Source organism: Nicotiana tomentosiformis, chromosome 1, assembly GCF_000390325.3.
Source record: "Nicotiana tomentosiformis chromosome 1, ASM39032v3, whole genome shotgun sequence".
Lineage (NCBI taxonomy): Eukaryota > Viridiplantae > Streptophyta > Magnoliopsida > Solanales > Solanaceae > Nicotiana > Nicotiana tomentosiformis.
The window spans coordinates 68303398-68315380 of NC_090812.1; the positions used below are offsets into that span (position 1 = coordinate 68303398).

General features: G+C 35.7%; 2 protein-coding genes across 3 annotated transcripts; both read right to left on the bottom strand.

The window, feature by feature from the left end:
* Window positions 1-413: 413 nt before the first annotated feature.
* LOC104091737 (leucine-rich repeat protein 2-like) lies at window positions 414-3457 on the bottom strand. Its single transcript, XM_009597140.4, has 7 exons — window positions 3291-3457; window positions 2916-3048; window positions 2738-2809; window positions 2343-2486; window positions 2178-2249; window positions 1963-2034; window positions 414-748 (listed from the first exon to the last, which is right to left on the bottom strand). The coding sequence occupies exons 1-7, from the start codon at window positions 3376-3378 to the stop codon at window positions 667-669; spliced, it is 663 nt and encodes a 220-aa protein (XP_009595435.1). The 5' UTR covers window positions 3379-3457; the 3' UTR covers window positions 414-666.
* A 1223-nt stretch (window positions 3458-4680) lies between these two features.
* LOC104091736 (uncharacterized) lies at window positions 4681-9608 on the bottom strand. 2 transcript variants are annotated; one of them, XR_685253.4, is made up of 6 exons: window positions 9268-9608; window positions 8299-8457; window positions 8035-8207; window positions 5427-7320; window positions 5036-5319; window positions 4681-4977 (listed from the first exon to the last, which is right to left on the bottom strand). XR_685253.4 is itself a non-coding variant. In XM_009597139.4 (5 exons), the coding sequence occupies exons 1-5, from the start codon at window positions 9382-9384 to the stop codon at window positions 5263-5265; spliced, it is 2400 nt and encodes a 799-aa protein (XP_009595434.1). In that variant the 5' UTR covers window positions 9385-9608; the 3' UTR covers window positions 4681-5262. The 2 variants fall into 2 exon arrangements, 1 of the variants encoding a protein (XP_009595434.1); XM_009597139.4 differs by having other exon boundaries at window positions 4681-5319.
* Window positions 9609-11983: the final 2375 nt, after the last annotated feature.

Sequence of the window (11983 nt, forward strand, 5' to 3'; positions counted from 1 at the left end):
TTTACAAATGATATTCTAACTCTAGTCGTCTAACGGTTCAGTTAAATGGGAAGAAATGATTTGTATGTTTAGCTTCAATTTTTCTTCTTATGCTATGACCAATAGCATTATGTCTACCATTGAAATTATCAATTCAACCATGGATATGGGGTATTGACGTTGTAGGTCACAGCCCAGCCCGCTAGTGATATTGTCCGCTTTGGGCCCATGCCCTCACCGGTTTAAAACGCGTCACTAGGGTCTAAGACTTGTTAACTTCTATGCCCAACATGCCTCTTGTGTGTGAGACTATGTGTAAAGTCAGGGGTGGCGGGCTAGGCTGTTACATTGTACCTCTCTGGCACAAAACAAAGATAAATTATACTTGAGATCATTGATCCGACTAAAGTCTAATGACACTTTGAGAAGAAAACTCATTTCAAAACCATCGACCACTTAATTTAACAAGTTTAAAACTCAGCTAGCCAGCGCCATTTTCTGGTGCCAAGTTACAGATGGAAGTTGAGTTTTAGAGATGGTTTTAAAGAACATTATATGCTAGCTGATGCTAACATGACCTGTATTGGGCTTCAGGTTTTTAACACTGTCAAACTACATATACAATACATAAAATATTGTAGGTATGTTATGATACCGTAAAGCAGCCTTCCGAGGGCTGCTATCAAACTATAGTTTGACCTCTTTGCATCCAAAGTCATAGGGCGCTAGTCCTTTCAGCTCAGGTCCATTGAGCCTGTTGTGTGCAAAACTGAAACAAGAGGAAAATGTTATCACTTGTTAGGTCTCAAAGCACAAATTTTGAATCATGATCACATAAGAAGGTAAAGTCAGAAGGCAGTTCAGACTCTCATCAGAAAGGACCTTACTACAACAACAACAAATACAGTAATCCCACAAGCGGGATCTGGGGAGGGTAGTGCGTCCGCAGACCTTACCCCTACCTTGAGAAGGTAGAGAGGATGTTCCCGGCAGAGAGGACCTTACTATTTCAGACTAAAAGAATTAGATTTCAAAAGGCCATGGAAGTCCAGGATTCAAATCCCACTAGATGCAAAAAATGTCGGGTGGTTTCTTCCCATCTGTCTAAACTATAATGACCAAGTTGTTTGAAGCCTAGTACCTGTGCTGGTAGGAGATAGTAGGTACATGGTAGATTAATCGAGGGGCAAGCTAGCTTGGAGACCACCGATTTCCCAAAAAGAAAAATGCATAGTATAAAGCAGAACCATTGATTTGCTCATTTCACTAGAAGTAGTAGAACTCATAACATTACACAACATTAAGAAAACATATGAATCTACCAGGGCAGCTCATTTTCTTTTCTGTTTAGGATTTGGATTTTGATTTTATAAGTCTGGTTGTGGCACAAATATCACATCTCTACTTATTACCATGATCTATCATGATCCAAGATGATAAATTTGAGGAACTGGTACACTTGGGGTCGTTTGTATCATCCTAATTCAACAAGTCAAGTCTGTGAATAGAAATAGTTTGTGAGACCAACAACCAATAGTCCCATAAAGATCCGAGGCATATAGTAGATGTGCAATTTACATTTTACAGGCTAGACAGTCTCATAAAGTCATGTAGTTGCACTCACACCAACCAGGATAAGAGTTTCACCAATCAGTACCAATCAACCAAATTTACCAAACTACTAACTAATGACTTGAGAGAAGATTATCTTTGCAATAGGTTAGATCAGATCAATAATGCAAGGCTCTGCATTTAGAACCTGTGTCTATGAACCATAAAACACAATTATTGCATGATGCAACTGGCCTTTTAATAGAACTGCCCCCCCCCCCCCCCCCCCAAAAGTGAAACAGCTAACAAAATGAAGCTTAAAATAACTTCCACCAATAGAATGAACCACTTCCATATCCGGGGATAGCTAGAGCATGTTACATGTTGTAAGTGAATATTCAAGAAGGAAGAAAAAATGACAGGAGCGAATACCCTTCCATAGGAAAGCTTCCAAAGGGGCCATCAACAGGGATAGTTCCACAAAGATCATTGTTAGAAACATCACTGCAACAATGAGATTTAAAAGATTCACTCAAGCAGAAATCAGTACCACATTGTTTGATTGTCTTTTCCTGTTTCGTAGCAAAATATGAAACTAAAAAGAAGGTTTCAAGCGGTTCGAGGTTTGCATTTAAAACAGAACTTACAAAACTTTAAGGTTGGGGAGGGTGGTGAGTTCCCTTGGAATCGGACCACTTAGTTTGTTGTCGTTTAACCGCCTGTAGTCATAACATGAAAAAAATTCAATCTTTAGTACATCAATGCCTGCCAAAAATTGTCAAACTCATGAATCGTTGAATGACAATACTTACAAAAATCTAAGAGACTTCAATTTAGCAAAAGACTTGGGAATGTTGCCTTCAAATCTATTGCCATATAGATCCATGCTAATAAGATTTTCCAAATTACCCAATTCCTTTGGGATTTTGCCTCCAAAGTTATTCCTATAAAGTTCCCTGCAATTTAGGAAAAAAGTTTGCCCGTCACCTTCAAGACACACAACAAAGTAGTAAACTTGCAAGTTAAGAAGCACACAAGAAACTTGAAGACAGAAACAACATTAATCTTGTGACAATAATCTATACGCATTTCTTTGTCTAACAAAAGCCCCTTTTCAGTTACTTTTTCCACGGTTTCAGTTCAGCCAACAGGAGATACTAAAGCTGAGACAAGAAACAAAAAAAAAGAGGTAAAAAGAAAAAATTACAGGTACTGTAGATTCTTGAGTTCACCAAGCTCTGGTCCTAATGTTCCAGAAATATTAGTATTGCCCAAATCCCTGCAAAAAATTCAACATAAAAAGAATTACTTATATGAATTGCCAATAGGGAACACAAAACAAAAGAAAAAAGTGACAGAAATTAGAAACTGGTGTTGCATCTTACAGGCGAATAACATGATTATTAGAGTCGCAGGTGATATGAAACCAGGTACAAGGATTAACAAGAGTAGGGTCCCAGCTTTGTAGAACATTTGTGGGGTCAGAGAGTCTACTTCTCAAAGCATGTAGCGCATTTCCTGAAAGATGAACACAACAAGATTTTTCCATTTCAAGATTTAACCTTTATTCTACGTTTATATAAGTTCATTTCAAGATTTAACTCAAGTCCCTTGAACTGAAAAAAAGGTATACACTAATGAATGAAAAGAAAAGAAAACCAAAGAGGGGTTCACATGGTAACATAAAGCTAAAAGCTTTAAACCCTAGGAATGACAAAAGAAATACATGGGGTAGAATAGCTAAGTTTTAGTGAATTTACCTTCAGAATTTGTGGAGAAAGCAGGGGACAGGGATAGAAGGATGGTGACAAAGAAGAAGAAGAAGAGAAAGGAGGAAGGAAAAGCCATTGAGAGAGAGAGGAGAAAATTGGTGGAAGTGAGAAGTGAACTAGGCAAAAGTACAGGTAGTAGTAAAAGTAAAACCAATAAGAGTGTGTTATATGAGAAGTCAAGTCAAATTTGGAAGCTGTCCTTACTAATTCCTATTGACAGTGTTTGTTTGTACTGGGGATGAGTGTTCACACTATCACTGTGAGCTTTTTCTAAGCGTGTCAAGTAGGGGCTACCTTTCATCAATTCATGATTATGACTTTTGTGTGTAACAAACTCTCAACTCTCAACTGAAATTTCAAACTCAATAATATTTCTTAGTTAATTAAATAAAAAAATTGTTTCTACCCTATAAGTCGGAACCTTTTTTTTAAAAAAAATCTTTTGGAACATTTAAGGTTTATTAATATTAAGAACTAACTGGCAAAAGATGAGGAAAAAACAGAGTGCCAGCTAAAAGATTTCTTTTTTAACTTTATCATGTAATTCTCCACCCTGAAAAATGTATTGTAAGTTAAAAGTTGGATTTTATAGTAAGTATTTATATTTAATGATCATTTTGGAAAAAGATACTCCTTAAAGTAGAAATTAATCTTTTAGTACTAACTTTTATAGGACCCAAATTGATGAAATCAAATAATGATGTCTTAGTTTCAAATTGGCTAGATTTGATTATATGAAGCTTCTTTATTTATTCTACTATATTTGATGTCCCATGCTGAGTAATTTGTTCCCCGGAGAAAATTATGAGTTCTCTTAAAATTAAAGGTTACAAGAAACTCACATTTCTTCCTACACTAACTTCAAGTGGGTTGCGACTTTCTTTCGAAAGTAAGATACCGACTTTCATAAAAGGGAAAGATCACATTAATTCCTAAAAAAACTCTTGCCAAACATCATACTTCGTAAGTGTATAAACAACAACTAAGAGTTAATCTCACTAGCTTGCGAGACTAAAAGGATATGAATCATTTGGTTTCATGGCGTTCTATAACTTCTATTCTTGGTTAAGTCCATTTTGATTTCAAGAGATTGCCACGTTCTTTGAGAAAATTTCCTTTACATGATTTAAATTTTTTGTTCAAGACATGATTTTTAGGTTTACTTCAACTTTGGATCATTATAGTAGAATGCCTACATGAGATACAGCCAAAATTTTCTCACTTTATCCTTTATGTGATGCAATTATTTCTGATATTAGGCCTTAACATGTCACTGGTGAGGACGCTGACTTAACGGGTTGATTCCCAAAAGAAAGCGAACAAATGTTACAAAAAAAGTGATGACACGTCAAAAAGCTTATCAGAATCAATTCAGCCAAGTTCAACTCATTCAAGTTTATAAATTCATACTTTGCTTTCATAACTGCCGTAATAAAAGCAGGTTTGTTAGTTCATAGGGATGAAGACAAACATTTCTACTGGTTTCACAACTCATTCATAAATAAATAAAAACTGATAGCCCGGTGCACTAAGCTACCGCTATGTGCCGGGACTACAAGAGTCTGCATTCCTGCAAGAGGTTGTTTCCAACGCTCGAACCCGTGACCTCCTGGTCACATGGCAACAGCTTTACCAGTTCTGTACAGATTTGCAGCACTCTTCTCTAAATTGTAACCTTCAGTGACACATTCTGAAGCGAAACAGATTTGCAGCACTCTTCTCTAAATTGTAACCTTCAGTGACACATTCTGAAGCGAAACAAAGTAGCATTCTAACTGTATTGACCTCAAAAAAGTCCATCTAGCACGAGACCACTATACGAGAATGTACAAAAGCATGGGAGAAGGAAAACAAAGAATTTACGAAATTTCTAATCTAAAAAACATATCATGGTTCTGTATGCTCATCCTTTAATCTGTCGCACAAGCATAATTAAAAGAAAGTGAAATGGCTCAGAGTTTCACACTTCCTCCACGGTTCTCTTCCTCTCCTCTTCTTCAGCCTTTTGCCAGGCAGCCTACAGAAAGAACATGAAAATGTCATAGGAGGCTGCAAAAAGAACATAATTTGCAGTAGTTTTGGTTATAAATCAGTATATGATAAAATAAAGAATAGTGCACTTGCCTTGTCCCGCTGAAGTCTAGACATATGAGGACGCATAGAGTTCCCAAGACTTAAGCCTCCCCAAGCTTCTTGCAACTCTCTCTCCCTTTTCTCTTTCCGAGTAACTGAATGTCTTACCTGATCATCATCCTCCTGCTTAACAGCGGCCATCTTTTCTCTCTCAAGTCTGGACTTGTGTTTCACCAAAATCTGGTCCAAACTGCCTTCACTGCTCCCCATTTGTTTACCAATCGTGTCCCTCTTCTTTACATTCATCAAATTGTCTTTTTCCTTTGCATGAAGAGACATTTTCTCTTTTTCAAGCTTCGAGACGTGCTTCACTAAAATCTTATCCAAACTTTCGCAGTCTGTTGCACCATTAGCTTCAATCTTTCTTTGACGTCTCTGTGCAACGTATTCACTTCTTGTGGATGATTCTTGCATTTTAAGCCTTTGCAAACGATGAACTGGCTTTACTAGGATCTTGTCCAGACTATCCGCTGCTTCTTTGTTTTCATCTTCGATTGACAATTTGCCTGCTGCCTTTAATGGTTGTTCTCCATTACAAGGATTTCCATCTGTATTTGTATCATGATTTACATTCTGGTCAACATTTTCTTTTCCTACCAATGAGGTAGTTTCAGACACATTGGCAATCGGTTCTGCAGTGTTTTTCCTATTTTTTGCTTCTTGAACTTCCTTTTCAAGTCTTGTCATATGTTTCACCAGATAATCTTCTAGTCTAGGAACTTCCATTTCATGTTCCTTTTTTCGACCAATTGCCACAATACCCAATCTGTTCGAATTATCGCCCTCTATTTCACTAATTTTCCTCTTAGCCTCTTCAATCTCTTTCTCAAGCTTCGAGGAGTGCTTAACAAGCACACTGCCAAAGTCAGGAACCTCATATGAATGCACATTGCTATTTGAAGCTTTACACTTGCTTTTTAACAACACTTCGGAGTTGTTCTTAGCCTCTTCAATTTCCTTTTCAAATTTTGAAGAAGGCTTTTTGAGAATACTTGCCAGATCATGGCCTGAATCATGAACCACTTTATTGCCAGATTTATCTCGCGTTTGTTCACTTTTTTCAGCAGCTTCACTCCTAGCATTTTTGGCTTCTAATACCTCCCTTTCGAGTCTTGTTAACCGCTTCACCAGAAACTTATCCAGGCTCGGAAGTTCCTCATTTGTCCTGCTTGTCTTCCCATCCAAATTATATCCCTCAACTGCTCCTTCTCCAATGGATAATTCTGATTTGTCATTAGCAGCGGACCCTGAAACATGCGGTTTGCTCTTTTCTGCTTCAGCTAGAGCAGCGTTCAACCCACAAGTTGCAACTATAGTGGCAAGAGATGCAAGTTCATCTTCTTGCAAACATCTAAGTCTTTCCAGCATCATTTCCTCAAGATTTGGCATATTAAACTTTTCACATGCTTGCCTCTTTTTATACTTCCTTTGCACAGATTTTGTCTCTGAATCTGTGACCTCAGAACAAAGGGTGACCTCAGAACAAAGGCTCTCAAATTCAGAAGCCGTATCTGATTCACATTCTGAAGAGAACTCGGACAGTTCTTGATGATTATCGTCTGTTTCAGGGTTCTGACTTATTCTGAGCAGCAGTTCCTTGACTTCATCTTTATTCATGGAAGGGCAATTAGCAAGCTTAAGAAGGGCAGCCTTAAGCGCAGTTGCTACTTGTTTATCCACCTCAAATGCAGTTTCAAAAGATGTTCTAACTGTATGAGTTGTAGGTCCTCCTCCTTTTGCCGGTGACTTTTCTATTTTGTAATGCTTCTGTGAACAATCAGGAATGTCATACAAGATTACTCCAATAGCTGTTGCAGCTTCAAAAGCTTCTGCAGAAAATCTTTCTGCCTTTATCAGCAGTTGTTCTGCTTCTTTACAATCAATCCTGTATGGCAGATACGGAAAAGGTAAGTTCTGTTTCAATCATTCAACAATGTCTCTATCACAAACAAGTTAGGATTGGCTATATAAATTTTATGTATCCAATTTGCACATTTCACTCCAATACCAAATAATTAGCAAATCAATTTACTTAAAATTCAAACTTCTTCTTATACAGATATACAAATCTCTAACCAGAATAAAATACGATGAGGAGTAGCTAATTCAAACAACAACAACAAACCCAATGTAATCTCATGAGTGGAGTCTGCGTATACTATCTTGAGAAGGTGGAGAAGGTTGTTTCCAATAGACCCTCGGCACAAGGAAAGATGTAAAAAGAAGCAGTAGCAACAGACCATAACATCAACAGGATAACAAGAAAACTTAAGCGAAGGAAACAACATGCAGTAATAGAAAATCTCGAAAAATAAGAAGTACAAGACTAATCCTAATACTACTGTGTTGGACAAGGAAAACACACGATTACCTACTAACCAAAAACACTACTAACCCCTCCGGTAAAATAAGAATAGCCCCCATGTTCTAACCCCCCTTTTCTCCCATTAGCAAGAACCTGTTTCAGTAGCATATCCTTAAGGAATTGAAACAACTGCTTCAGATATAGTATCAGGAAGAACCGTTTTTGGAGCCTCAATCTCCAGATCTAACGTAAGTGTAACAACAACTACGCGTATGTGAATATTAAAAAGCTCACCTTGCTGCTTGAAGTATTCGGCACCATGATGCTTCAATCAGTGCAGCCTTCCGAGCTTCCACAGCTCTTTGAGCAGCTTCCCTTACTGCAATTTTTTCTCTCAATACTCTAGAGTAGTGAGGATTAGCATCCCCTAAAGTCTCATCAAGGGTTGAGTTCATTCCATCCACTTCCTGAAAATTTCGTAACAGGCCAAAAACACCATCAGTACCCTTCTGTATATTGACGATTAAAAAAAAAGAATGCACAAGCATATAAATATACCTGGAGCATTTTTATTTTCCTCTTCAAATACGAATCCACTTTCTTGCGAGGGAACCAATTTATAGGCGAAGTTTTGCGATGAGGGGGCTTTCTAATTTGTGATGCAGATTTGTTTAAAGAAACTAAATTTGACTGGCCACCTTCTTTCGTTGCCTTAGTCTGCACAATTCCAAAACAACAAAATGAAAAACCAAAACTGAACAAACACCAAACAAAGCGAACATCTGAGAAAAACTTTCAATGCAACTAGATTCGACAGGCAACCTTCTTTGATTGCCTTATTTTGCACTACCCGAAAGCAAGAAAATGAAAATACCAAAGTTGTAAATATACCAATCAAAGTGATCATTTATGTGATTTTGTTTAAAAGTAATTAAATTTGACCGGCCACTTTCTTTCGTTGCCTTAATCTGCACTATGCATAAAAAACAAAACTAAAAACCAAAATTGGAAAACACCAACCTAAGTGAAAATCTAAAAAAAAATTCAAAGCAAATATTCTCATTTGGTCGCTTACTTTGATAGCCTTGTTGTGCACTCCTCAAAAACAAGAATATAAATGAACAACGGAAATACACCTTTAAAGTGAAGACTTGATATATCATACTATATACCTAAACTTACATAATTACATTTTCATGAAGCCTACTTAACAACTGACTTCTTTCCCACTCATAATCGATCACACCGAAGAGTTAAGTTTCGTCATTACCGTTATACCCACATACAAAATCACATTTTTTAACCAAGTGGCTAACGATAGATTAGAATCAAGATTAACATGGGGGGGGGGGGGGGGGGTCAAATTAAATCTTTCTTCCTAATTAAGAACAAGGGTTTTGGAAAATCCCCCAGAATCAGAAACAGACCCAACTATAAAAACACATAAGGAAATTTGAAAATTATCTTCTAAAACTAAAGAGAATTACTATCTAAGAGCTGGAAAAACCTAAGGGTAACGGGTGGTACCTTTCCGAGTTTGGAAGTAGCCGTTGTAGAAGCGGAGGGACTGTTCTCCGAACTAGAAACAGTGTCATTCATCGGCTTCTTTTCAATGCAACCCATATCAAAACAGCCCAAATCCATTCTCCAATAATTAAGTTGATGGAAATAAAATCTTTACTATGCTTGTAGAAGTATAAAAAAGTAATTGATCAAATGGAGCAGAGACACAGAGAAATTAGAGCGTTTCTTGAATATGAATTGATATTGATTTCTGAAGAAAGAGGGAGTGAAGAAATTGTTGGGCTGAGACTCTTGGATTCCAAGGAGAGGGTATAGCTTTTGAAGGAAACTATCCGTTACAACCGATCCTTTCGCTCGCAACGGTCCTTTTTCTATATAGTACTACGCTACTATATTTTCCCCCCCTCTTTTTCCCCTTATAATTTCATCTAAAATTAAATAAATAGACACTCCTAATAAATTCAGGAATTAAAAAAACATACTCCTATTAATAAAACAGGGAGTGTGAGATTAGTGTTACAATTTCAAAATGGTTATAATTTCATTCCCAATCAAGTGATTTGCAAGGTTCACATTTTGCTTATAGTTTTTTAGTCTTTTTTTTTTCGTCTCTTAATCACTAATATATCCTAGTGTAATTCACTTAATCAAATCTACTTACTTTAAAATTTCGTCCTATCAAGTCAGATTAAGACAAACAAATAAATATTGACGAAATACTATTTTGTATTTTGTTTGTTTTATTATATTTAGGGTGTGTAAGATAAGTGTTACAATTTCATAGTGGTTGTAATTTCATTCATAGTCAAGTGATTTGCAAGGTTCACATTTTGCTTATAATTTTTTTGTCTTTTTATTTTTTTTGCGTCTCTTAATCACTAGTATATCCTAGTATAATTCACTCGATCAAGTCTACTTACTTTAAAATTTCATCCTATCAAGTCAGATTAAGACAAACAAATAGATATTTACGAAATACTATTTTGTATTTTGTTTGTTTTATTATATTTAGGGAGTGTAAGATTAGTGTTACAATTTCATAGTGGTTGTAATTTCATTCATAGTCAAGTGGTTTTTTCGCCTTTTTTTTTTTGCGTCTCTTAATCACTAGTATATCCTAGTGTAACTCACTCGATCAAGTCTACTTACGCAATATAATAATATTTAATAAAATATATAACTCACTTTAAAATTTCGTCCTATCAAATCAGATTAAGACAAACAAATAGATATTGACGAAATACTATTTCGTATTTTGTTTGTTTTATTATATTCAGAGAGTGTAAGATTAGTGTTACAATTTTATAGTGGTTGTAATTTCATTCATAATCAAGTGATTTGCAAGGTTCGCATTTTGCTTATAGTTTTTTTTTGTCTTTTTCTTTGCATCTCTTAATCACTATATCCTAGTGTAATTCACTCGATCAAGTCTACTTATGAGATATAATAATATTTAATTTTATATAACTTACTTTAAAACTTCGTCTTATCAAGGATATATTTCATGCATGTAATACAAAAAAATAATTATTTAGGATAGATGTATGTTTTTAATATACATTAGCGTTATATAGGCGTGAATACTATTTTCTCATTTTTTACTTTATGAATTTAAACTTTAAAGGGTAAGGTATTTGGCCACCGAAAGTTTGAGAAATCTAGTTGAGTAAGCTTTTGAGTGTTATAGAAATAGTTAAGTGACTTTTTTTACAAAAAAAAGAAAAGAAGAAAAAAACTTTACTAGGTAATTTCAAATAATTAACTGGCCATTTGAATAATGGACTTATTCATTATAAAAGTCAAGTTTTGCTCGGAATCGGTTTTTATATTATGTTATAATATATGTCATCTATAATAACACTTTATTATAGCAATAAAAAAATATCGGAATAAATGAGGTTATTATAAAGAAGTTTGACTGTATTACGATATGTATCTGACTATTTATTCTTTCAAAACATACATACAGTGGATTACTTATGAAACCATGTAATAATACATTATTTTGTCACGTAGTATTTAGTAGTAGTAAGAGCTAGCACTGGTTATTTTTGGAAGATAGGAAAATGTTTTGGCCTTAAATCAATAGCGATGCGTATAATTGGTAAAGTGATGGGCAATGGGAAAATCAGGATCAGGTTTGTCAACACCATCTTCACTCCTAAGCCAATAAGTCTGAGGAAGAGAGGCAGCACCATTTGGTATGTCATCCATTACTCGTTCTTGGCCTACTGGAAAATATATTCCTGTTCGAGGATGTGGCATCCACCACGTCGACCCTTTCTTTATCTCTTCCTCTTCCTCCTCCTCCTCATTCCTCCATATTTCCTCCCTCCCTGAAAACGTACTGCTCATCCTACGTTTAATTTGATGCATTTGCTGTGACCTGCATCAACCATTCTAACTTTTTTAGTCACAAGTATATATATGTATACGAGGGTAAATATTTGGCTATGCTTATTGACGATAAAAGCCACGTTTACGTTTAAACTTATTTGGCATCCCTACTTGGCTTTTTGGTCAAACTTAATGAGTTTTTCCCACCAAATTTATGTTCCGAAGAAAGTGACAAAAATTAGTTTAGTGACTTTTGTTTAAAAAGAATCGTAAGTTGGAAGCAATCTGAGAAATCCAATAGTTTTAGTGTACGTTTCTTTTTTCTTATAGTAAATTTGTCAAAATTAAGTTAATCAACATGCAAAATATATAGGTGTTTGTA

Coding starts and splice junctions, on each gene's coding strand:
- LOC104091736 (XM_009597139.4), bottom strand. CDS start 9,384: ATGGATTTGGGCTGTTTTGATATGGGTTGCATTGAAAAGAAGCCGATG. Junction 8,458..9,267: donor CTACTTCCAAACTCGGAAAG/GTACCACCCGTT, acceptor GGAATTGTGCAG/ACTAAGGCAACGAAAGAAGG. Junction 8,208..8,298: donor GGAAAATAAAAATGCTCCAG/GTATATTTATAT, acceptor CGAAATTTTCAG/GAAGTGGATGGAATGAACTC.
- LOC104091737 (XM_009597140.4), bottom strand. CDS start 3,378: ATGGCTTTTCCTTCCTCCTTTCTCTTCTTCTTCTTCTTTGTCACCATC. Junction 3,049..3,290: donor TTTCTCCACAAATTCTGAAG/GTAAATTCACTA, acceptor TTCATCTTTCAG/GAAATGCGCTACATGCTTTG. Junction 749..1,962: donor GGAAGCTTTCCTATGGAAGG/GTATTCGCTCCT, acceptor CTCTTGTTTCAG/TTTTGCACACAACAGGCTCA.